General features: G+C 32.4%; 2 protein-coding genes across 2 annotated transcripts; one reads left to right on the top strand and one right to left on the bottom strand.

Moving 5' to 3' along the window:
* The first annotated feature begins 6786 nt into the window (after positions 1-6786).
* LOC126674792 (uncharacterized) lies at positions 6787-10280 on the top strand. Its single transcript, XM_050369303.2, has 2 exons — positions 6787-8051; positions 10056-10280. The coding sequence occupies exons 1-2, from the start codon at positions 6838-6840 to the stop codon at positions 10060-10062; spliced, it is 1221 nt and encodes a 406-aa protein (XP_050225260.1). The 5' UTR covers positions 6787-6837; the 3' UTR covers positions 10063-10280.
* An 11644-nt stretch (positions 10281-21924) lies between these two features.
* Positions 21925-26466, bottom strand: LOC126672851 (uncharacterized). The gene has a single exon (XM_050366802.1). The coding sequence runs from the start codon at positions 26464-26466 to the stop codon at positions 21925-21927; it is 4542 nt and encodes a 1513-aa protein (XP_050222759.1).
* Positions 26467-27295: the final 829 nt, after the last annotated feature.

Consider the following 27295-nt stretch of genomic DNA (forward strand, 5'->3'; position numbering starts at 1 on the left):
AGATATAAATTCAAGAATATTAATAAAAAATTATAAATTTTAATGTATTTAAAAACTTAAACATGATCGTTTAATTTTAGTAATATAAAATATTATTATGTTTGATAATATAAAATATTGAATAATTTTCAATTCAAAAGAATGACATGGATACAAATATTTGTATTATCTTGGTTAATTTGTTGATGATAAAAGAAGCATGGGAAGAATATGGCGCAAGATAGCATGGAAACAAGTGACCACTTAGAAAAATCCAGGTGCGCAGCTCTTTGTCCAATGCATGCACCTATTTAAAACTGAAGTAATACAAAAAAGGACAAAATTAAATACGACAACCCATTATGTCGTATGCCATGTCAGCACCTTGTATTTCGTACGGACCAACGGGCGCATGAATAAATTCCACGTATGTGACTTTTTATTTAGTTTGAGAATAATTCCGGTGGGCTAAGCACACGGATTCAGTGATGTGGTCACATGTGGTTCCTCCTGCCCGCCATTACCGAACCCTCCGCGTTTTAGGGGACCATTCGTCTCACGCCCTTTTCACTTTTTAGCACTACATCCCACAATTTGAAGAATTAAATTATATTCTTCTTTTATTTAAATTTTCTATTGTGGGTTATTTGAAAAAACTAAAGCCTTATTTATCTGGTTGTTTAAGCCCGTTTCAGCATATTTGAGACCGTTAATAGCCATTATTTTGAATCAAACCAATTTTTTGTCAAAATATTTGGTTATTATGCGGTTTATCATGTGTTTTAGTTGAATGAGGAATGTTGCCATGTCACCCATTCGGTGAATTGGTAGTGACGTAGCTAGAATATTAGTAAAAATATCGGTTTGATTCAAAAAAATGGCTACAAAAGATATCAAATATATTAAAACATGCTAAATGAGCCGCTTTTAAAAAATTTATATATAACTGACAAGACTTTTAAAAGTTTGGTTTTTTTTTTATGATTAAGTCTTAAATAATATACACGATTTGCATACGTTATTATTTGCTCCAAAATTAAAAATATGGCCAAAAGATCATAAAAGTCCATATTTTTTTTTAAAAGGCCATTAGACCATGATTGATGGTAAAAGATTGACTCCAGAAGTTGATGACCAAAGATTGGCTCCAAAAGTTAATTTTCAGAAGTTGACTAGAGGTTGATCCAAGTCAAATTTCAGAGGTTGATTAACCCAAGTCAAATTTCAGAGGTTAACTAACCCAAGTCAAATTTCAGAGGTTGATTGAAGTTAAATTTCAAAGGTTGACTCCAGAAATTAATTGAAGAGGTTGACTCCACTTAATTTCTAGAAGTTAATCTCAGAGGTTGATCTCCAGAGGTTGACCAATAATTCTCGGAAGATTCAGAAGGTCCAAGTCTATTTCCAGAAGATTAAGTCCACATTCTTTTTCAAAAGATAAAAAGAGTACTGTAAAGATTGATTTCCAGAGGTTGACAAGTTATTACTAGGAGATTCAAAAGGTCCAAGTCCATTTGCAGAAGGTTAAGCCCAAATTTAAGATGACCATTAAATATTATTTTAAATGGTCCATAAGCACAAGAAGTTTATTTTCAGAAGAAAAGAAATTAAAAAGCACGCAGAAGCAAAGACACGATTGACAGTTCCTGAAGGTGGGGAAGAACGTGTGCAAGCAACAGTTTTTAAAAGATAAAGCTATAAATAAGAGAAGAGTAGCCAATTTACAACCCCCGATCAAATCCAATAAAAACAAGCCCAAAGGAAAAAACATTCAGCACTTAGCAATTCAATTTTCTTCAATCAGTAAAGAACTTTACGATTGAACTTCTGCAATTTTTACTCAAACACTTGTATTTTCACTGTATTCAATTAGTAAACACATTTACAATTGAATTTCTTTGTTTTAGCATTACTTGATTGGAGTACTTGTTATAAGGTTAACCAAACCCCAATCGCTCGTTTTAAGAAGTTAAGTTCACAAATTGGAATCTGCTTCCTGGCACGCCCACATTCACACACTTGTTGTTACAAACGCAAAACGCCAGTAACAGTTATATACAAAGTATACAGCAATAAATGATTGAGTGTGTCATATAATATAGTCAATGATAGAATTTAGTTAAAGAACAAAGGGTCAACGCGCCCTCTGAACTTGTGACACGGGGTCATCTAACCCAATTTATACCTTTTTAAGCAAATAACCCCAAAGTTTTTTTATTTTTGGGTCAAATAACCCCATAATATATATTTTTATTTCAAAAAATAGATTTAGGATAATTATATCGCAACAATTAGTAAAGTATTTAATTACTTTTTTATATTCTTTACTTCTAATTTGTATTTTACCCCTTTTAAAAAATACAATTATGGGGTTATTTGACCCAAATATGAAGAGTTTTGAGGTTATTTGCTCAAAAAAGTATAAATTGGGTTAAATGACCTCGTGTCATAAGTTTAGGGGGCGCATTGTCCCTTTGTTCTTTAGTTAAATGGTAAAAAGTGATCTAACTATATAATTTTAGTACTACTAATAATAATTCAGAAATTAAATATAAATGAATATATATATATATATATATATATATATATATACTGTCGAACTACTTAAACCGGTATATTAATCAAGTTATATACCAAATGTCTATTAAATGTGTATCAAATATATAAACAATTTTTCCAAAAAATATGTACTCTTATAACTATTATATATAAAACCATATTTGTATAAATATTTCAAAATTTTCTTTTGCATAATATTATACTCAAACCGAAAGTTTGTAATTTTGTAAGGAAAGCAATACTTTAACTTTTTAAAAATACAAAATAAAATTGAAGTCTAAGAAATAATTAACTAAGGTTTGTAGACAAAGGACTTACCATGGGTAAGAGCCCATGGTCTGCTAACAAGAACCCATTCATCCAAAAATAACCCAACAACATTGATGGAATTTAGGGTTTTTTAAAATAAATATTCATGTAATATTAAAATAATCTCGATAATACTAGTTGGTATTTTTTTATAGCAAAGTACTCTTTAACTTTGCAAAAGTTCTAAAATATAGCCTGTCTAAAAATTCGTTACTGCTACAGTAACATTTTCATTGATTCTGCTACCACCGACTATCCACCACCGATTGTCCACCACTGTCACCGTTGTCTGTTGCCAACCGCCATCGCCGTTATTTTGATATTATAAATTGTTCTAAACTAAATTTACTTTTAGTTAAATTTTAAATAATAAATTCTTATTAAATTACATGATAAATAGAAATTAATTGCCTTTTACTTTACTTTCATTATTGTAAATTTTTAGAAATTATTTTAGATAGTTTACTTTGAGTTCATTAGAAAAACAAGTTTACTATTAGTTTACTTTCCGAATTATAAAATTACAGTAAGTTATTCTAGATAGGTAGTATACTTTTAGTATGCTAAAAAACACAAATTTACTAGTAGTTTACTATAGTTTTTCTTAGTTTATCTTCAGTACTTATAACTCTCAATATTATAAATCTTCAATAAATTAAGTTTCACATTCTCGATTTTTAATCTTTCGAATTTAGTTTTTCATATGTTTATTCCGAGTTTATTGTACACTTTATAAAATTTAAGTTAAAAATTAATGAAGAAAGTAAAATTATAGCTATATAGTCTAGAACAAAAACAAGGCAAGAAATAAAGATCACTAATAGTTTCAAATTATTTCAAAATTAAAGAAAAATAATGCGAAAAGAAACAGACAAATAACAAAAAAACCAAGATCAGGAAAAATATAAAACGACCAAAACTTATAAAATGACCAAAACTTATAAAACAAAAGGAAAAAAGAAAATATGAGTAGCCTAACATTGATATAATAATGCGAGGAAAATCTGAACAATAAAAAACGATATAAGCACACGATTGATAATATAATAATATTGCAGAGCATAATCACAAAGGCATTTTGAATTAGGTTTTTCTAAATTCTTTATCTGGGTGTCTGTTGTTTCTTTAAAAAATTTAATTGTAAGCTTATTTTTTGAGCAAATTACTCTAAGGTACCTCACATTTGTCATAATTCACAGTTTGGTACCTCTTGTTTGAAAATCAAATGATTTGATACCTCAGTTTTGATTTTGTAAACTATAAGGTCCTTTTGTTAGTTCCGTTAATAAGGTATGATCGTGCACTCGACCCTTTTTCTCAACGTTTCTGTTTGAAACATGTTTCGTGTTTGTGTATCGAGGTTGAAATTGATCGATTGTCGAATAAGTGAATCGTTAATTAACCTAATGAGGTTAAACATGAATTGGTTTAGAAATGATATTCGATCCGTAAACGAGTTAAATACCGTTTATCGGAAAGTACAGGTAAGAAGCACGGTAATCGATAAAAGAGTTATTTCGTGTCTCGAGTCTAGAGTCAATCTTAGAATAGGATTCTGACGTGAGTCAATTATTTCAAAATAGTTTTAGATCCGGCGAGGCAAGAAGCCGCTGGACCAGGAGCTCGGGGAGCTAGACGTTTCTGAACACCGAAGTATTTTTGGATAAGCGGTCACTATGAGTTTATACAATTTGTTTTTAAAGTATTTGTTTAAACAATTATTTTATATTGCTTTATGTTTGAATTGCATATTTTATATGCGGATTTTTTATATGAATTGCGCATACGTTTGATTTGAAACCAGTATTGATATGATGGAACGTGCTACCTATTGAGCGGCAATAGGACTGCGTGATCACCAGTTTTGATTTGATACAGCTGTGAGCTGATTATGATTATGAAATTTGAGATTTGAGGTATGATTTTGATACGAGTGAGCACTCGGTTACGGTGTAACCTGGAGTCCCCGTATCTAGTGGGTTGGACCCACCAGTGAGTTGGACTCACGACTTGATATTAATGATTGGGTTTGATGATATATAATTAGCATGTTTGCGGATTAGGGTTTCAGTCGGATCCTATTCTTGGCTACACGAGGTTTGAACGTTATTGTATTGTTTTATGATTTACAAGAATACTTATTAGTAAATGTACGAACTCACTCAGTATATTCCCATATACTGACCCCTCACAGTCTTTCTTTCAGGTCGAAGCGTTTTAAAGGACGAACTTCCTTTTCTTGTTCCGGAAGTCTATGATAGTGAAAGAGTATGTCAAGGGAAGTTTTCTTTGTAGAGCTGCAGTAGTCGGTAGATGTCTGTATGTGATGTGAAATTTAAATTCAAACGGTATATTTAAATGGGCAACTCTAATTTGATATAAAAGCATATTATATATTAATTATTTATAAAGATCGTATATTAACTGTTTAACTTCCTTGACCAATTGCCAGTAGCGGAATTGGTCGAGATCATGATTAAAGACATGGCAGTGTTGGACATGAGGTGTCGCTCGGTAAGACCCTAGTCTATAAGAATGACTCGCGATGGTTTTCAGAAAGCAATAAAGATACTTTGATATTTATAATAGTAATGCTAAAAAGGTTTTTCTGAAAATATTTTATATAATATAATAAATTTAATTCGCGAAAAATTCATAGTGGTTTTAGGCTTGCTACGGGTTCCGGAGCTACTACTCCCGTTCCCTTGCGCCGGTCTCAGCCCATGAGATTGGGTCGTGACATTCATTTGACATAATTTGTAAACCTCTAGACCTCTTAAACTCTTTGTTTAAAATCCATTCTTAGTTGATTTTTTGTAGTTTGTTAATTGCTCGTTTAGTAGTTAAACAATTAATTTATTGGTTCTTATCAGTTAGTTGTTTAATCACAACTGAATGCTTGTTTACTAAACGAATCACATTTCAAAGTCGGGTTTCATTCTCATCAAATCTCTCATTGTAGGTTCCCATCATCAAGTGGAGGAAGAGGTGGTGGGTGTCGTCTCCCCCCCAAGGATGAGAGATTTGATGAGAATGAAACCGACTTTAAAATGCAATTCGTTTAGCAAACAAGCATTCAATTGTGATTAAACAATTAATAAATAAAAATCAATCAATTAACTATTTAACTACAAAACGAACAATTAACAAACTACAACAATCAAGGCCGGGCATGATGGTTCGATTTTTTAAATTAAAATTTTAATTAGATTTAATTAGATTTTAATTGGTTTAATTAGCTTTAATTAATTTTTATTCTGTTTAATTAGGTTTAATTGAGTTTTGATAAATTTAATTGAATTTTGATTGGTTGGATTTAATTGGTTGATTGAGGTGACACGTCAGTTGTTGATGTTATTTTTTAACATTAATAGACAGAAGGGTTTAATTGTAGTTATATAATAATGAGGGATTAAATATGTCGAAAAAAAAAATTTGTTTTCCGATATTTTTGGAGAAACTACTAGAGCTTTTTTTACCTATATTTTAAATGCTTAATCATAAAAAAATACTCCATTTCCGATATTTTTTTTATGGTCCAAAGTTTCAAAATCTTCAATTTTCGCCAATTTTTTATTTTTCAGTTTCAATTATAGCCAATTGCTCAAATTAAAGTAAAACAAATTTTAATCATGTCGTTAATATTATTTCATAGTATTCTAATTTATTATTTTACCATTTAAAATTTCAAACATTAAGTAATATGAAGCATATATTGAATTTGTTTTCCATTCAAATTTGAGCAATTGATTATAATTGAAACTGAAAAATGAAAAATGGGGTAATGTTGAAGATTTTGAAAGTTCTGAAAAACATTTTGTATTTCTTTACTATTCGGCCTATTTTAAAATAGCTCAGACTTTGGTTTGAAGAAAAAAAGTACAGACACCTAAATAAATTTGTTTTGAAAGTTCGGAGACTAGTAGTGCAATTTTTCCTCATAAATATGAATCATCAGCTCTCGTATCTACCGAAGATTTAACCATCAAAATGGAAGATTCCAATTCCGAAGGCTGCCACCACCACCACCACCACCACCATCATCACAGTCAATCCCCGCCGGAATCTCCAACCGATTCTGTACCACCGTCACAATCATCATGCACTGCCCCAACTTGCATAAATTGCGGAGGTCCAACTGCCTACCCTCCACCTCCACATCAGCAAACTCAATTCCCCTCAATGTCGCCACCTCCAGCATACCGTCCGATCCGTTCTCCGGCGATAAATCTCCCGCCGAACAACAACACACAACAAGCTATAATCCTCGCACCCGTCCCCCAATCTCAAAAAATCCTCCCCATTTCCCCTCCTTACCACTTCGAAACCCCAATTAAAAAAATTCAATCCCCCGACGATATCCGCCGCTTCCACAACTCCACCGCCGGCCAAAATTTCCTCGGCTTCATCGTCGCGCTTTCCGAATCTATCCGCGGCTGCAAAATCTCCGACCAATTCCACGAATCACTCACCATCAAAACCCTAATTTCCATCCTCCAAACCCTAATTAATTGGATTGAAGAAATCCCTCCCGTTCAGCAATCCGCTCGCTACGGCAACGTTTCATACCGCACCTGGCAGAACCGCCTTGAACAGAACAGCGAGTCTCTAATGCTAGGGTTTTTACCTGATCATCTTAAACAATCAACGGTCGAGATTATTCCTTATTTTACTGACAGTTTTGGGAATTCTAGTCGAATTGATTACGGTACCGGTCACGAAACTAATTTCGCTGCTTTTTTATATTGTTTAGCTAGAATGGAGTTGATCAAAGAAGAGGATTATCAAGCTGTAGTGTCTAGGGTTTTTGTCAAGTATATCGAGTTAATGAGGAAATTGCAATCGGTTTATTCGTTAGAGCCTGCGGGTTCGCATGGTGTTTGGGGTTTAGATGATTACCATTTCCTGCCGTTTATATTCGGTTCTTCGCAGTTGATTGATCATAAGTATATGAAACCCAAGTCCATTCATAATGACGATATTTTGGAGAATTTTTCGGATGAGTTTATGTATCTTTCTGGTATTGTGTTTATTAAGAAGGTTAAAAAAGGTTTGTTTGCTGAACATTCTCCATTGTTGGATGATATAAGTGGCGTTCCTAATTGGAAGAAGGTTAATAGTGGATTGCTTAAGATGTATAAAGCTGAAGTCTTGGAGAAAGTTCCTATTATGCAGCATTTTCTGTTTGGGTGGCTCATTAAGTGGTAAGTGATTTGTTTATGCGTTATGAATATTTATTCTTTTTATGCAATTTTGTTTCATTAGATATGAGTTGTGTATTTTGGTACTTTTTAGCTGTGTGTGTGATCGAGAACAAAGTATATCGGCTCACCATCTATTGATTGCTGTTTTTGTAGTAACTGTAGTTATTTTGATAAGTAGTTTAGCAAGGAGTCAAACAATTCATGGTCAAGTACATATTGGTAGAGATCAAGCCGCATATATTCATAGTTTGCCATATCACAGCATGTGGCACATCATATTCTAGAACATTGTCATGAACACTTATTGAAGTTAGAATGATCCCTATAACTCTATGCTCATGTTGCCAAATCAAACTAACTATAGATTCTTAAAGTCTTTCTGCAGGAAGCGGCACTCTCTTGATTCCTCAGTCTCAGACCTGTTGTTTTCTTACACTTAATGCCTAATCAGATATATAACACTGATGCCTTGCTTCATATCTGTACTTTTACAAATAAATTGACATGTATTCTTTGTTAATTAATTTTGCTGTCTCATCAGACGACTTGTTAAATGTTGTTTTTTCTGACTATATAAGCATGTTGATAGAACATGCAACACATTTTCTGGCTCAGTCTTGTTTGGCCTGGCCTAGGGTTGCGATTATCGCTTAACATGTTTAAGTTTTACTATTACATTACGCGTGTGAAACATTGCTTTTGTAAGTTGGGAAGGTGATTCTGAGCATAGAAGAGTTTTAAAGCTTCTTTTGTACTTGTCATGTAATGAATATCAAATCGGTTCAAAGATACTGTAAACTGCACTAGTTTTATGGAGTTCTTGAATGAAATCTGCTTGTCCAAAACTCCAAATCGAAGACTTTGTAAAGGTTAACCACAATTACTACATGCCCTTCACTCTTCATTTAATTAAATCATATAGATTGATTTTCTATTTTCTATTTCTTTTATATATACCACGTAATTCTATTTCCTTTAATTCCACTTTTCTATTTGACTGCAAAATCAAACTCTTTTTGTTTTTATTAGAACAGCAGAACAGACTCTGTAGGCCTACTTGGTCCTGTAAGAATTTACCTTCTGCATAAACTCATTAGGTCATCAAGAGTCAATTTTGGACTGATAGTTATGGCACTCTGTATTTAGACTTAGGTAATTATTGCCGAAGCATAGAATTGAGTTGCCTCATATTACACCAGACAGTAAGGAGTGCATGATTTTTCATAAAATTCCAGTTATAGTCATGCTTTATCTGCTGTTTAAGATGGCATCATGCCATCTAGAATTGTATACTCCATACTATTTTTTTGGGAGCATCTGAAAGCATTGGGATCTTGTATTTAGTGTCTTTTCTGAGCTTTATTCACAAGGAAATCTACTTCCCATCATATACATCTCTTTGCTTAGATCCTTGAACGATATGAGCAGTCTCCGTGGCTCTGAAGATCAACTTAATGGTAGTAGCTGTTAGTTGATGTTGGATTAGTTTTTGGCAGTAGAAGGCATATATCAATGCAGTTTTCATAAATGATGTTGAAAGACCGCCTACTGTAGATTTGGTCCAATTATATAATGACAATTGATTATCATTAGATGCCAAGATTTATTGCTCATAAGAGTTACAGTGATGAATTCTGCCAGTCATTGTCAATTTCATGTTGGAATTTCCATTAAGCTTCTACTTGCGTTTACTGTCTTACGTTTGTATTTATAATTTTATGTTTGCGCAAAGCATCGCCAAATATACGCTATGTTTTACTGGAAGCGCTTATAGGAAAATTTGAAAACATGTAGAATTGTAGCATTTTTGCAGACGCAAGGCAGACTTTTTTCCGTTTTGATTGTTGCATAACATACGTGATAGTATTCATTACATGCTCCATAATTCCATCTCTGATTACTCTGATTGGTTATACTATGTGTTAGAACATTCATCTTCTTTTATACTTTGATCATAAACAGTTGGTTTTATAGCTGATTTTTGTTCATTTCTTTTTGTCACAGGGAGTAGTTTATGATAACCAGCTTTCTAGGATGATGTGCTACAAAATCAAGATAAAGCATATTTTTTTGTCTTGCCCGATACAATCACAATCGCTGATCGCTGGATTAGAAATATGATAAATTTTGTACTGTGAAAATTGTTTGCTATTCTAACACTTCCCCACGGTATAAGATACCGTGCTGATTATACCTTCAAGGGTGGTTTCTGCATTAATTTACTTCTAACCTGGATGCAAAATGTTCATTGACATGTTGATTTTGGCTATTATTACCTTAAAAAACTGGAAAAGTGATCGAGTGTAAATCAAAATGAAGAAACATAGAGAATTTCTTGAGATCTAGTCACTCATTACATGTGACTCCCATCATCAAACTAATGCTGAAATTAAAAGAGATGGCAGATCTTTATTGACACTAAACAATGTTTGGATTTTAAAAATGAAATTTATAGTTTTAATTATAACTGAAAAAGTTTCAAAAAAAAAAGAATTATAGTTGATAAAACCTTTTAAATTGGATACAATCGTAAAAATAAAAAGGTTTAGTTGTATATATTTAGATTTTAAAAAATAATTTGGCCTTTAAATAAATATATAAATGACATTATAAAGAAAATTAATAAATATTTGTGGCTTTACTATAGAGGTGAAAGTATTTGAGAACAATCATTTTTATAGTTTTATTCAATTAAAAAATTTACAGGTTGACACAATTTGTATAATTTATAGCTGTTGGTAAAAAAATTAATTACTCAGTTTTATTTTTTAAAATTTATTAGAAGAAAATAATACAATTTATTACTTTATATTTAAACAAATTGTATAGTAGATTTTTATTATTTTAAATAATTTTGAATTAATTTATAAAAATAATAAAAAAATGACTGTTAAGTCTAATATTATAAATTAAGGGACCAAATTAGTATTTGTTTTTTTTGCCAGTTTAACACAGTTAAGGGCAGAGGGTTCATTTTAATTTTTTTTGAAAGGCTAAGATTATTTTTATCAAAATTTATTGTAAAAATTAATGGGATTATTTTTCAAATACCTATTTTTGGCAAAATATTTACAATATTTTAGCTCATTTTTTCTTATTTTCTACGCTACCTAGTTTTCTAACTTATTTACAAAAATACCCACTATATAGAGAAGTCTTATCTCATTTTAGGTTAAATTTTTATATAGCCACTCTTTTTTTAAAGTTCTCTTTTCTTTTCTTCTACTTCGTTTGATTTTCAGTTTGTCTCCTCCGGTTACTTTTCCGCTCGTCTTTATCGTTCGCTTTTTTTTTCGTTCGCTTTTCTGTTTGTGCTTCCGTTCGTTTACTTCCGATGGATATCTCGTTGTTTCCGGTTGTTCTTCTATTCGTCTTTTCCATTCGCGCTAGTCCATTCGTCTCTTCCGTTTGCTCTATGGATTTCTCGACTCGTTTTTAAATTTGTGTAATTTTTTAAGTTTTTTTTATAATGATTTAAACATTTTATAAACAAATTATTGTAGATCTATAATTTTTTGTTTATAAAATTGTTCTATTATTCATATAATTATTTATTTTGTATTTTTCTTATTCATAAATTTGTTTATTGTTACTGATTTTGTAAAGAACAAATTGATTTATGGTGCATTTGTAGTAATTTTATAATATATTTACGTTTTAGTGTATTTTTGGTGTATTTATAGTGTATTTTTGGTATTTTTCGAGATATCTATATTTTTTTGGTGTATTTCTGCCGTTTTTAGTATATCTATGGTGCATTTGCAGTGTTTATGGTGCATTTGCAGTGTTTTCATGGTAAAAACCATAAAAACACTACAAAATGCCATAAATATACTATATATGCACTATATATACACTAATCTTACATTATAAAAACACCATAAAAACACTGTATATACACTATTGTTATAATATAAAAAATAAAAAAAATTCCAGAAAAAAATCTATAAAAAAGAATGAATTATTAAAAACTGAAAAATAGGACTGTGCAATCGGTCGGTGTTGACAAAAAACGCTCACGCGATAATGCCAACTTGTAATAGAGTGGACTTTAAGTCCGGGTTGTCGAACCCACAAGGATGAGAGGTTTAAAGTGAGCGAAGTCGATCTTGAAATTCAATTCGGATAGCAAACGAGTGATTGGTTTTGATTAACACTACGGAAATAAACTCAAGCAACTAATCACTAAACAATTAAAGAAATGCAACAACAAACAACTAAATGATTAACGGATTAAAAAACGATAATTAAAAGCGCCTAAGGGTTAGTAATCATGCCCAAGCAATTCCTAGGTAGATAGGTTGGATATACGGGTATTGGTTTGGGTCAAGCCATTCTAAGGTATCTAAATCCGCTCTCTCGAGCCGGAAGTCGAAGAACCGACAATTGATTAATAAGTCGAAATCCAACTCACTCTCGTGCAATTGAATGTCGACTACACCAATCAATCCGATTAATCCGCAAACTCAAACAACCGCTAAATCCCTAAATCACTCTCGTGCATCTAGGTCTTAAGCTTATGCTTAACTACGTCTATTTGATTAGTTTAACTCTCGCCCTCACTAATCAAACACTAATCAAAGATTAAGAGGCCAACTTAATCTAGGCATTAAGACTAATAAACACAACAAAACCCTAACTCATACAACCCTAACCAATCATCTAGCAATTAAACATGACAATCATAACAACCCCTAGACTAGGAGTTTAGCTACTCATGATTAAAGTTAAAGCAACAACTAAGCAATAATTAATTAACATAACAAAAGTGAGAATGATTACCTTAAATGAAGAACAATAAATCATAAAGAAGATAATGAAGAATCAAAGATAAAAGCTTGTATTCAATAGGTAAATCTTGTTCTTACAAAGCAATAAAAGCTTCCAAGCACCAACAATGGTGGAAACTATGGAGGCACAAAACCCTAAGTTATTCTACTCCTAAAAGATGACTAAAAGTGTTGTTACATAATAAGTGATACCGTAAAGTTGAGAGATAAGGTGCCTTATATAGGCAAAAGCAAAAGAGGAAATATAAAACATTCTAGTACAAACTTTGTTGGGCTTAATAAGGAAATGTTCCAAGCAAAGCTCTAAACTTGAAATTTGATCTTTTTCTGAGTTTTCTTCACTTCTCGATCGAGAAGCTTCATTAAAGTCATCTTCTCGATCGAGAAGAAAGATTTCACAATTTTCTGCCATTTTTTGCCTTGCTTCTCGATCGAGAAGGTGAGGTTCTCGATCGAGACATGCACAAAAGTTTGTCTCGAAAGAGACACTATTTCTGCTGCACAACCACTGACTTGAAAACTTCATAACTCGATGTAGAAACCTCCAAATGAGTTGGTTCTTGAACCTCTGGAAAGCTTAAGATGTCTACTTTATTTCTTATGAAGACCACAATTTCATTGGAAGCCTTGAACTGGTCCATATTCGTAAATTAGTGCAGCGGGGTCAGATTTTCAGGCTTGCAAATGTGCTTTCGACGTCTCTTTGCTTCGGAAACCTTCGGAATGCTCAAATTAAACCCAAAACTCATTGATTTCCATGTATTTAACCTGAAATACTAAAACACACAATAAGACCCAAAATAGCTCAATTATAGCAATAAAAGCATATTAGAAGACCCAAAACCGACATAGAAAATAGGAGTATTTCTACTCCTATCAAACCTCCTCACACTAAACCCTTGCTTGTCCTCAAGCAATAAATGAATCTTACTTAAGAACACATGCTAACTAATAAACTCATACTTGAACATGTATCAAACATTGCATTCCAACCAATGAATACTCAAACAAATACTTCAAGAACCAACAACTAAGAGTGATGCAAACAAATGAGGAATGCAATTACAATGACATGATCCGATGACATTAAGACTACAATCACGGAAGCACTTTAACAAAACAAGTTACATCTCGAGGTTGCTATCATATGCGGGACATGTACACAAATTTATCACAAGCTAACTTGGGCAAAACATGGCATAGTTCTTAAGTTTCAAGCAATGGCATAATCCTCTCTAGATTTCACTCGCTCAAAAGATCAAGGTGTAAAGGAACGCATGAAAAGTCACCATAAGCTTGCTCATAGTCCGAACTCCACTACCTAGTTCGATTTCCGACAATTATCATATGGACTTTATTGGGTTGTAATGGGGTTAAGGGTTAGGGTAGGTAGAAATGTAAATTTTTTGGTTAAACAAGTAACTTGATGACTAACTTACAAAATATATCAAATTGATCTACCTTGGAATTTTGCACAATGTGAACATTTTCTTCTTTTTCATGCCTCTATTTATTCTTTTGCATTCAACTTCTTTTTCTTTCTTTTTCTCTTTTTTTTCTAAACTTTCTTTATTCTTTCTTTGTTTTGATTTTCTTTCTTTTCTACTAAGGCATTTTGTTCACTTTTCTTTTTCTTTTCATCAAGTTAGGATCAAGTGTTTCTACATTAAAGTCAATCAAGTCAAATGTGGTGTTCAAAGAGGTAAAGTTTTGAAAGGTTAAATGTGTGAAAATGTGGTTTAAAAACAAGAAAGGTCTTAGGCTCAAGTTTGTGTTATCTAGGGGTAAAAGGGTAGGATTTTTAAGTGGTTTAAAGAAATGTGTAATCCTAATTGCCATACTCATCTAATTGCCAAAAACTCAACAATGCAATCTTGAACGGACACCGAGCAAGTTCTAGGACTAAGCATGCAAAACACAACAAGAAATGTAGGCTCAAAATATTCAATCAACGAAAAATGTGTGTTTTTGCCATATGCTAGAACTACATCAACTATACCAAACATGCCCAGATTTTGAAAATTACACAATTTTATGACATACATACCATGAATCCGCATCAAGCTAAATCGAGCATGCGTCGAGGGTTAAAATTGCTCACAAGTGAGTTCACCCTAATCCTATCGAATCATGTCATACGATTGGCATTTCATTAGGCAAGCATCACCAAAAATTGTTAACTCGAGAAACATCATTCTAAGCATTCATTAACCGGAAAATCGACAATTGATATGGTTCAAACATTTTATTCAACTTAGATAACATGCTTACAAAATTAAGCAAAGACTTCATGCATTAAAGGCACCAAAATCCCAACCTAAAACAACACAAACATCCTAAAACATTCCAACTAAATAAACACATAAAAGCATAAACACATAAAAACAACCTAAAACAATCTAAACACAAACGAGATTCAATTTTCCAACCCTCCTCACACTATTTCTAAGCAATGCCCTCAATGCTAAGAAATAAAACATATATGAAAATTGCATGAGTTTGGGTTAGAGAATCAATTCTTTTTCAATCAAACGCAAAATAACATAAATGAAACACTAAAAATAAATAACAAAAGATAAATGACAAGAAAAGAAATCGAACCTCTCGGGATTGCCTCCCGAGCGCGCTTTAGTTAGAGTCCCAAGCTAGACTTTTCAAGAAAAATTGTTAAAAATACAACCGAACATGCGGAAGCCGTCTTGGTAGCATCTTCTCCCTTTTTTTCCGTGTTGGCTCTTTCAAATATAGCTCATGCGATATGAAGAATGCTTGTACTCTAAAATAATGAGCATGGGGAGTATGGAGCATCTTCATATACTTGGTATTATTTCCATCATACTCGGAATCAAACCCCTCTAAGAATGGATCTTTATAATCAAAGGATTTGTTGAATTCCTCATAGAGTACCGTAATACCAAATTTCTCCTCACTTTCATCATTTACACTCTTGGGACAAGTAAGTGGCTTGGAAATTTGAGCTTCAAGTTCAACATCCTCACACTTTTCTCTTTCGATCTCTATGTGAACCATTGTGTGAGGATATTCTACTAAAGCACCATTATCTTTCAACTCTATGGCCATATCATGTTGTGTTGGAGAAGATTTAATTACGGCTAGTAATCCTTCTTGGTTTGTCTCTTGCAAATCACTTGCTAACCGAGCAACTTGTATCTCTAGGTTATGAAGATGTGTAGATTGAATTTCATGATGTACCTCCATTCTATCTAACAACTCCATGATCTTGTCGATTTTGCTAGATTCATCAAACATTTCATCTTGTTGAAAACCATGTGATTGTTGTGGTTCATTGCCAATATTGGAATTGAGGTCCCATTGGTTTTGATGTGGGTGATAGCTTGAATCGAAGTTCAAGTTTTCATTGAAGTTCTCCCAATTGTTGCTACAACCATAGTTCGGAGGGTTGTGCCACCCTAGATCATACATGTCGGAATAAGGGTCACTAGCTTGCCATTGATCACCCACATAATTGACATGGTCATTCCAATTTGAATAGAGTGAAGGACACTCGGCTCCGGTATGACTAAAATCCCCACAAATATCACAATTGTACTTAATGTTTTGGGACGGGAAATAACTTTGATTCCATGCCATTACTCCTTTCCGACCATAATTTCCATCAAAAAGAATATTTGAAGATAAACCAATAAAGTCCAAGATTTCCTACGCAACCACAAACAAGAAAACCAAGTGTAATTCACGAAAACACAAACTAACAAAAGAAAAGTAAAAACAGAAAATAAGGCTAACTCGACCGAATTTCAAAATACTTTCAATCAATTAAACGCAACCTCATCCCCGGCAACGGCGCCAAAAACTTGTTGACAAAAAACGCTCACGCGATAATGCCAACTTGTAATAGAGTGGACTTTAAGTCCGGGTTGTCGAACCCACAAGGATGAGAGGTTTAAAGTGAGCGAAGTCGATCTTGAAATTCAATTCGGATAGCAAACGAGTGATTGGTTTTGATTAACACTACGGAAATAAACTCAAGCAACTAATCACTAAACAATTAAAGAAATGCAACAACAAACAACTAAATGATTAACGGATTAAAAAACGATAATTAAAAGCGCCTAAGGGTTAGTAATCATGCCCAAGCAATTTCTAGGTAGATAGGTTGGGTATACGGGTATTGGTTTGGGTCAAGCCATTCTAAGGTATCTAAATCCGCTCTCTCGAGCCGGAAGTCGAAGAACCGACAATTGATTAATAAGTCGAAATCCAACTCACTCTCGTGCAATTGAATGTCGACTACACCAATCAATCCGATTAATCCGCAAACTCAAACAACCGCTAAATCCCTAAATCACTCTCGTGCATCTAGGTCTTAAGCTTATGCTTAACTACGTCTATTTGATTAGTTTAACTCTCGCCCTCACTAATCAAACACTAATCAAAGATTAAGAGGCCAACTTAATCTAGGCATTAAGACTAATAAACACAACAAAACCCTAACTCATACAACCCTAACCAATCATCTAGCAATTAAACATGACAATCATAACAACCCCTAGACTAGGAGTTTAGCTACTCATGATTAAAGTTAAAGCAACAACTAAGCAATAATTAATTAATATAACAAAAGTGAGAATGATTACCTTAAATGAAGAACAATAAATCATAAAGAAGATAATGAAGAATCAAAGATAAAAGCTTGTATTCAATAGGTAAATCTTGTTCTTACAAAGCAATAAAAGCTTCCAAGCACCAACAATGGTGGAAACTATGGAGGCACAAAACCCTAAGTTATTCTACTCCTAAAAGATGACTAAAAGTGTTGTTACATAATAAGTGATATCCTAAAGTTGAGAGATAAGGTGCCTTATATAGGCAAAAGCAAAAGAGGAAATATAAAACATTCTAGTACAAACTTTGTTGGGCTTAATAAGGAAATGTTCCAAGCAAAGCTCTAAACTCGAAATTTGATCTTTTTCTGAGTTTTCTTCACTTCTCGATCGAGAAGCTTCATTAAAGTCATCTTCTCGATCGAGAAGCAAGATTTCACAATTTTCTGCCATTTTTTGCCTTGCTTCTCGATCGAGAAGGTGAGGTTCTCGATCGAGACATGCACAAACGTTTGTCTCGAAAGAGACACTATTTCTGCTGCACAACCACTGGCTTCAAAACTTCATAACTCGATGTAGAAACCTCCAAATGAGTTGGTTCTTGAACCTCTGGAAAGCTTAAGATGTCTACTTTATTTCTTATGAAGAACACAATTTCATTGGAAGTCTTGAACTGGTCCATATTCGTAAATTAGTGCAGCGGGGTCAGATTTTCAGGCTTGTAAATGTGCTTTCGACGTCTCTTTGCTTCGGAAACCTTCGGAATGCTCAAATTAAACCCAAAACTCATTGATTTCCATGTATTTAACCTGAAATACTAAAACACACAATAAGACCCAAAATAGCTCAATTATAGCAATAAAAGCATATTAGAAGACCCAAAACCGACATAGAAAATAGGAGTATTTCTACTCCTATCAGTCGGTTCGGTCGACCGAACTGAAAAAACCAAAAACCAAAATTGGAAACCGAAAAAGGTATTTGTGAAATTAAAAAAAAGTATTTTTCGTTAATAAAAAAAGTCAGAAAAAAGTTAAAACTTGACAGATAAAAGTGTATATAACTTACTGAAACATGTATTTACAAAATTAATTCGTCTATAGAACAAAGGTTGTAATTTTCCTTTTATTTTTATCTTATTTTGTGTTAAAAATAGCTTAAAAAATACTACATGCAATGGAGATGCTTTTAAAAAATACTTTGAGCCAAAATAAGATAAAATGGTATATATAGCACATATTATTGAAATTCACTTCATTGCAAAATGCTAAATTAAATGTTAAATTTATAATTTTATAAGTGATTATCATTATTGATGGCAAATCTGTAAATAATTTAGAAATAATAAAATTTGGCATATGCTAAATTTTCTAACAAATTTGACACAAAGTTTAGCATATACTAAATTTAGCACATGAAATAGAAGTGTAATGGAAATAGATTTTTTTATACTAAATGCTAAATTATAGCATTGTGAGGTATTTTTAGCACTAGTGTAGAGATGATCTTACTGTCTAAAGTAACACTTATTATTGGTTACAAGCCATGTTGAGAAAAAAAATATATATGTAGATATTATTATTTTAGAAATATAATTTATTTTTGATCATGATGGCTTGCCCTTCTTGTTATTACATAGACTTATAAGATACAGTTCATGAAAATGTGATTGAAGATAATGGTAAATTGCTAACTTGACAAGTTCTGAAAACTTATTTGTTTCTAGTATGAAAATTATGTCTTAATTCCCATTTATGGGTAATATATAAATCAGTCTAAATGTTAAAAATCAATGATATCTTTGATGCATCCAGCTCTAAGTCCAAGAATCTCTTTCACCAAATCAAGAATTTGTTGGTCACTCCTATCTCTTATTCAGCTTTTGCTTTTTGTATCTGCTATGTGTAGCAAATCAAGAAACTTGTTGATCATTAAAATATTGAGTGATATTGATAAAATAAATCTTAACGTGTCATTTTTTTATGATTTAAATCCAATTTTTATACTTTATAAAATAAATTTTAATCTTTTCAATTTTTGAATTTTGTAGCTTAACCCTATAATTTACTTATGTGACATCTATATTATTGGTATATTAAATCCCAACGTTTTAAAATTTTGTAAATAAAATTCCGACATTTTGGATTTGTGCAAATTGTACTCTAAAAAAGATGATAAGATAGCTGAAATTAAAACTTGGGTTTATATTTGTAAAAATTGGAAAGGTTAGGATTATTTCGTAAAGTTTTATAACGTTAGGCTTAAATCACTAAAAAGATAAAACGTTGAGATTTGTTTCGCCAATACCCTAAATATTTAATATATTCCCTACCAAATTATAATATTTTCTTATTTATTTTTTTCTTTTAACTTTTGATTAATGGTCTGATTTTTTTTCACCTGATGTTGTAAAATCGTCAATTATACTCAAATCCAAAATCTCGATTATACATGTGGCATCGGTTGGGGCAAAGTTGTAACAGCACCAGAGAACAACAGTGGCTCTGGGTGGCGATATAGGAGGACAGAAACTGGTGCCAACGGCCTCTGGATAGAATGAACAAACAGAGAGGAAGAAAATGGAAGAAGATTATAAAATGTAAAAAGAGCCAAAAAAGACCTTAATTTTTAAGATTTTAATTTTTAGGTTATAATTTTTAAGATTTGAAGATTCAAAGGCATTTTCGACACGGTGTCAGCCGTGTCAGCCAATGAGTAAGCGGAATTGGCTGACATGGTTACCACTGTGTCAAAAATATTAAGTTAGGGTGAAATTGAAAATGAATGGTGGAAATTTAGGTGTAATCGACGATTTTATAAAGTCATAGTGCAAATAAAAAGAGGCTAAAAAGTGAAAGTTTTTCAAGACTATCCTTGACTTTTTTTATAAAAACCACCCATTTTTCATTTATAAATAAAAACACATTATTAGTTGATAATGAATTCAATTAATGAAATTTTTTAAATTAAATAACAAAACATTTTCTAATCCAACAAAAACTCTAATTAATTGATTATACAATAAAATACATTAATATAATTACGCCAAATTACTTAAAAATTATCCACGTTAGTTTTTTTTTTCATTTATACCCAAACATAGGGAAAGAAACCGTCTATACCTTTTTTTTTGCTTTTTATATTTCACATCTGCCCAAAAATATTAAATTGATCCCTTTTTATTTGAAAAATGTTTAAATTAATTTCAATCTATTTTCTAATTAAACGTTAATGTTATTAATAATATAAAACACCTCTTCTTCAAAAAAGTTCAAAAATAATAATAATTTTTTATTTAATTTTTATTAACTATCAATAATTTTTTATAAAATCAAAAACCGTAAAAAAAACACCATTTACAAAATTAAACAATCGCGGCCCACCGAATGGAGGTGCTGCTCCTTCTCCGATGGACCTGCTCCCGAGAAGGAACAGTAGAGAAGGAGCAGCTCGCTCCTTTGTAGATTAGAGAAGGAGCTTTACTCCTTCTTAAATATGGAGAAGGAGTTGTCGCTTCCGGTGGGTCACGGTGAGTTCGTCAATTAAATTTGGTTAAGTCGGAAGCGTTTTGATTTATTTAATTTTTCTATAAAATTTATAAAATTAATTAATTATTAGGATTTATTAGAAAATTTTTAAAATTGAAGGACTTGTTTGTATTTTTTCAAATAAAAAAAATATGACATAATCTTTCTATTTAGTTGTTTTTAATATTTTTATCTTTAGATTAATTAAATTGTCAAATTTTTTAACTTTGAGGTAGAGCTGAGACATAGAAACCCCAAAAAGGCTACAAACGATTTGTTTTTCCTACGTCAGGATATAAATGAAAAAAAATGTGGATGGTTTTTGAATAATTAGGCCATATAATTATAATAAATTTGATTAACATAATAAATTATAAATAAATATTATTGAGTCAGTTAATTTTAAAAATTTAAAAATTGAAGTATTATATTTATTTATAATAGAAATTCTAACTAAATATATAATATTAATTATAAATAAAATTCATTGGTATAACATAATAAATTTAATTGATGTATAAATTGACGAGTCATATTACGACTTTAAATGCCAATTTATAAAAACTAGGTATTTGGGCACGTGCGCTGCACGTGGTATATTTATTTTATTTATATTGATTATTTTTTTGAAATTTTTTGACGTGTTTTTAATCTTATACGTATTATGATTTATATTTATAATTTTTGAACTTGATTTTTATTTAAATATGCATCATCATTTATATTTAAAATTGTTGCATTTTTTTTTGATTATTTTGTTGTTTACATTTGATATTTTGATTTTTTAAAATAAATAAGCTAATATATAGAAAGAGTGTAATGTTAGCTATTAAGCTATTGTGTTATTTGTTTTTTTGTTATTAAATCTATTATATATAAACAAATATTTTTGTTATTGAGCTGAAATGTATATTTTTTGTGAAAAATGTACACTATTTTGATGGATAATAAATGAAACAATATTGTATTTCTAAGGAAGTAGAACTTCTTTATATACAACGTTTTTCGTATATATTCCTTTTGCTTTCTTTGTTTTTTCAGACTTCACAAGGACTTTAGTTGTTGACAATGAAACTCCTCTAGAAAGTGCCACATATAATTGTCCGTGTGAGAAAACTGGTTCTGGCAAATAAACTCCTACATTTTGAATTGTTTGTCCTTGTGCCTTATTTATAGTCATAGCAAAACAGAGACGCACAGGAAATTGTTTTCTCTTGAAACGAAATGGATATCCTTCATTTTCTGCCGGAGATAATGGTATCCTTGGTAGAAGCACTTGTTTTCCAGTATGTTGGCCCACTGTTATTTCAGCGTGTATGACATTATTACCAAATTTTTTGCATACCATTCTTGTTCCATTACACAATCCATTTGAAGGGTCTAAGTTTCTTAACAGCATGATAGGGCAATTGACTTTCAGTTCTAACTTATGTGGAGGCAATCCATTCGGCAGTAAAGTATTTAAAAACTCCTCTTGATAGTAATTAGTTGTATCGTCTACCGCCTCATCAAAGCTATTATAGATTTTGCTTTCTCCAGGGAATAATGTTATCATCTTTTGGTTTAAATTGTCTACATATTCATTTTTAGTTGCCAATATTGCTCGATTTGTCATGAAATTTGGCGAGGTAGAATTTTCTTGCAATGACGGGTACACTGCATCAATAAGTGCATTTTCGGAGGCATTGTCATCTCCGTCTTTTATTACCATCTCTTCTGGTATCTTTATCAAGTTATCTCCTTTTGTTGGTTCTTCTCCGTTACCGATTCGAAGTAGAAAATTGCCAAAATCTTTGTCCGATTTGGCCCTCATATTTACCGTCAATTTCAACACCTCCATTTTTTCCCATAGATATGATTTTATGAGACTTGAGCTAACAGTTTCTTGTCTTGTTCCTTTAGGCACCACCGGAAGTACTTGTCTAAAATCTCCTCCAAAGACAAAAACTTTTCCTCCAAATGGTTCTGTACTGTTCATAATATCCTTAAGGCTTCTGTCAACAGTTTCTATTGCAAATCGTTTAGCCATCGGCGCCTCGTCCCATATTATTAGTGTTGCTTTCCTTAATAATTCGGCCTTGCCAGTTTGTTTTGAAATCCCACATAAGCTGGACTCCGTAGGACTTAAAGGTATTGAAAATCGGTTATGTGCAGTTCTTCCTCCGGGCATAATTGCTGCTGCCACTCCAGATGTTGCTGTAGCTAGAGCTATCATTCCTTTTGAACGTATGTTAGCAAGGAGTGCACGATAAAGGAATGTTTTCCCGGTTCCACCTGGTCCATCAACGAAGAATGCTCCACTTTTTTTTGAATTTATTCTTGCAAGAATGACATTATATGCTTTCATTTGCTCATTATTTAGCTTATTTGTTGCATCGAGGTCTTCTTGTGGTACTTCTATTGCCATCTCTTCTTCAATTTCTTTTGTCACGTTTGAGAATATTTGGTCTGCTCTTGCCTTTACTTTTGGTAAATCATAGTCTTTTATGTTTTTTCCCATGCTTTTTAAATAATAGTTGATGCTTTCAAGAGTAGAAGAAATCTGCATTTCAAGTGAATTTTCAAGTATTTTTTTAAAATCTTCTGCCATGGCTTCATAATTATCGTCCCACAATTGTCTAACACTTGGAGGATCACAATACACTAATAATGTGGCAAATAGTCTTCGTAGTTCTTTTGGCATTTGGTACTCTACAGCTTCTTTCATGCATTCTGATGCACTGTTATCATATTCTAGCAATCCTCTGTTCATTGCTGATTCCTTGAATGTTGAGTATGGAACACCGTTGACAGTTAGCAAATCATTAAATGATTTTGGTCCTCTTACATGACTCAACAAAATCCTCATGTAATATCTCTCGCCTTCAATTGGATTTGCTGCATTGACACGCCCTATCACTTTTTTATTTTTTCTTTTTGACCATATTCTTTCCATCCCGCTCCATGTATAATGCTCTGGGAATTCTCTGTATAATAGTTTTTCAGCATACTTGTCTGTTGCGCATGTATGAAAGAACTCTGTTAGCATTGTTTTTTTGTTGTGTTCGGAATCAGCAACGTATCGTAAGTCTTGTCCCTTCCAAAATGCAACTGATTGCTTATTCGGGAGGTGCAATTGAAGATTTATAACAGCTGGATGCATTTGATTTAGTTCAAATTCATAAATTCTCCACATAGCCTCTTGCGCAGACACCCACCTTGCGTCTTGGAATTGTTTTATTTCATCTATTTGGTTAGCGTCTTCATCATGAGCTATATTTACAGCTACCCGATCATGCCCTTTGTATATATATTTGTACAAGTATTTTACTGCTTTATATCCCGCGCAAACTTCTACATTTACATGGCAACTATATCTGGTCAATAGATATGGGCTATACGGCACAACCCATCTGTTGTCCAATCCGCATTTTCTTGTCTTCACCTGTCGTCCGTTGTTTGGTCTTTTATATATAGGATAGCCATCTTTTCCTAGTGTTGTTTGCTGTGAGTACTGGCGCGGGTAGTGAAATCTGCATTTTCCTTCAATCATACAGGGGCAAGTAGGATATTTTTTCCCACATGGGCCATGCATCATGTGCTTTGAAACCATTTCATACAAATCTGGATGCTTTTCTTTGTCGGGAATTTTCGCACTGATATATTTATCAAATTCATCCGGACTTGACAATTTATGATGAGGATGCAATATGATTAATATATGGGCATGTGGTAAACCTCTTTTTTGAAACTCTATAACATGGACATGAGCTGCTATTCGGCCAAAAATTTCTTTTTTATATAACAAATCCTTGAGATCTTGTAGCTTTGCTCGAAAAACTCTTGCAATCAAATCAGCTCTTGCTTTTGAAGTTTGATTTGGTTTTAACTCTTGTTTTATTTCTTCCCACTCGGGGTTGCATGTCATTGTTATAAATAAATCAGGTTTTCCAAATCTTTGAACTAATGCCATTGCATCCATGTACCTTCGTCGCATGTCTCTAGGTCCTCCTATGAAAGATGCGGGCAACACTAATCTTTTCCCCACTTGATCTGCTCTAGTCTCGCCAGCTATTATGCTATCTACAATTCCGGAATATAACTCGGCTCTTATTTGCGATTGTTCCCTTCTTATATAATCAAGTCTTGTTGTTTCTATTTTGATGTACATGTCAACCGCATATTGCTGCAGCAGGCGATCTGCAAGAAGTAGTATTGGGAATTCTGCATCTCTTATTTGTAGTTTATAGCAGTAATATTCTCGGCACGACACATTTCCACGGGTATTTGGTTTGGCAACTTGATTCTCTCTCTCAATTATTTCAGAGGCTGATGCAACATTTTGAAAATTAATTCCGCTTTGTTGCAAGTTTGTTTTGTTTGACGGGTCATGTCTTTTAATATTCTGATGCCATCCACTTTCACCTTTTGGAAAGAGAAAGGGATACTGCAATGGATCGTAACAGCCGAAAAACTGCTTGATTTTGTAATTGTGTCCTGAGTGTGCATGAATTATTATTTCCCTTTCAAATGGAGCATTCGGGCTGTTTCCTTCCACCCAAATAGCTGCGACTTCGCTTGATGTAGGTGCATTATATACCTGCTGATTTGATCTTACAGTTGATGCGATCCTAATTTCAATATTTTTGTGAGATTCATAGTTATTCAGACTTCGGAAGAATTGAGCATATGGGTTGTCTGCTAAAATGCTCATCAGTTTTTCCATGAGTTGTCTATTTAAATCTGCCTCTCCAACTGCATTCATTCGATTCTCTAGCTCATTGCTACTATCATAAAAGTATAGTTGAAAGTATCTCGGAATTCCGTCATGTGGAATTAAAGTTGGTAGTTCGTGATATATTTGTCCTCGAGCTCGAAATGTGTAAACTCCTTTTCTGTTTGAAGCTAACTCTTTGTCCAATTTGACTCCAAATGATGTGAATGCGAAAATACTATTGTATAGTCGGATGTTGTTTCTAAATTGGATTGCTTCCTCACAGTCTGAAGTGAATAATAATAATAGTTCTTCTGGAATTTTTGATGTTGCCAATTTTACTTTTCCATTCTGGCAGCAAAATGTCGGTGGCTCGTATTCAAATCTTTTAGCTCCGCAATAGCTACATGGAAGGACCTTTTTAAGCTTGTGTAGAGGCGAGCATACCGGTTCATATGATATTTCTCCATCATATTCAACCTTGTCCATTTGGGCTCTACATAACCATTCAACACGTGGTTTTTTTGAATTCGTTTGCTCATCATTACTCTCTATATCTGGCATTATATTTGTGAGTTCTCTTTTCTTGTCATTTTTAGTTTTGTTTTGAATTTCAGTCGGTACTTCTTGGTTAGATGAGCTGCTGCCATATGTCTCTGTGTTTGATGTTTTGTTTGCCAATCTTCTTTCTTTATTTTTTGTTGATTTCTTTTGGATGTATTCTTGTTTCTTTTCATAACTCAAATTTTTATAGTTTCTCACCATATTTTTAGGTTGAATATTGAATCTGTATCTCCTCGTATGTCTAGTGGCTATCATATTTTATAGTGGTATTTGTACAATCCCATTAGGATTAGGAATTGGTTTTGTTTTAATGTACATTGTATATTTAGTTTTCTAATAATCATATATTTAGCAGGATATTTGTTTTTCCTAATTAGAATATGATTTCTGAAGCAATAGATTTATTTTATTTTATTTTTTAATTTTTTTTAATGTTTTTTCTCTCATTGTGATTAAATATGATTATTTTATTTAAATTGAGATTTTAAAAACTAATGAGAAGTATTAAAAATAAAATCCAAACAAAATCGTGTGAGGCAGCCCAGAAATGGCGAACAATCTGCTTCTGCAGAAATGCGATATTACATCACCAAGCTCGATGTTGAGGAACAGATGCCGGTTCGACTCCAAATCAGGTCTGGAACAACAGGTACATCGTGATATCTCTTCCTTCAATTAAACCCTAATTTGTTTAAAATTTTGATTATTTTTTCGTTTGATCTAAAAATTAGCTGCTTTGTGTTCAATTCAATAATCATTCCATGCTATTTACTTCATGTAAATGATCATTCTCTTTAACTTGATTAAGTTGTAAATTTGGAACAGAGAACTGGGCATGATTTTCCTCAATTTTTTTTTTCAAATTTGATGTTTATTATCTTGTGGGTCTGATTGGAATGTGCTTATTTTGTTTGTAAATCTATTAATAAGGATTGCGTTTGAAAGAGTGCATTTACTTGGGTTTTGTTATTGTGATTTAATTTTTAGACAGAATAGTTTTTTTTTGCTTTGAGATTATTTCAGTTTCTTTCTCTTATTTACGTAAATTACGTCGTTTTGCCTGAGTTAAGTTGATGTGATTAGT

This window comes from Mercurialis annua, linkage group LG3 (genome assembly GCF_937616625.2).
Source record: "Mercurialis annua linkage group LG3, ddMerAnnu1.2, whole genome shotgun sequence".
Lineage (NCBI taxonomy): Eukaryota > Viridiplantae > Streptophyta > Magnoliopsida > Malpighiales > Euphorbiaceae > Mercurialis > Mercurialis annua.

Coding starts and splice junctions, on each gene's coding strand:
- LOC126674792 (XM_050369303.2), top strand. CDS start 6,838: ATGGAAGATTCCAATTCCGAAGGCTGCCACCACCACCACCACCACCAC.
- LOC126672851 (XM_050366802.1), bottom strand. CDS start 26,466: ATGATAGCCACTAGACATACGAGGAGATACAGATTCAATATTCAACCT.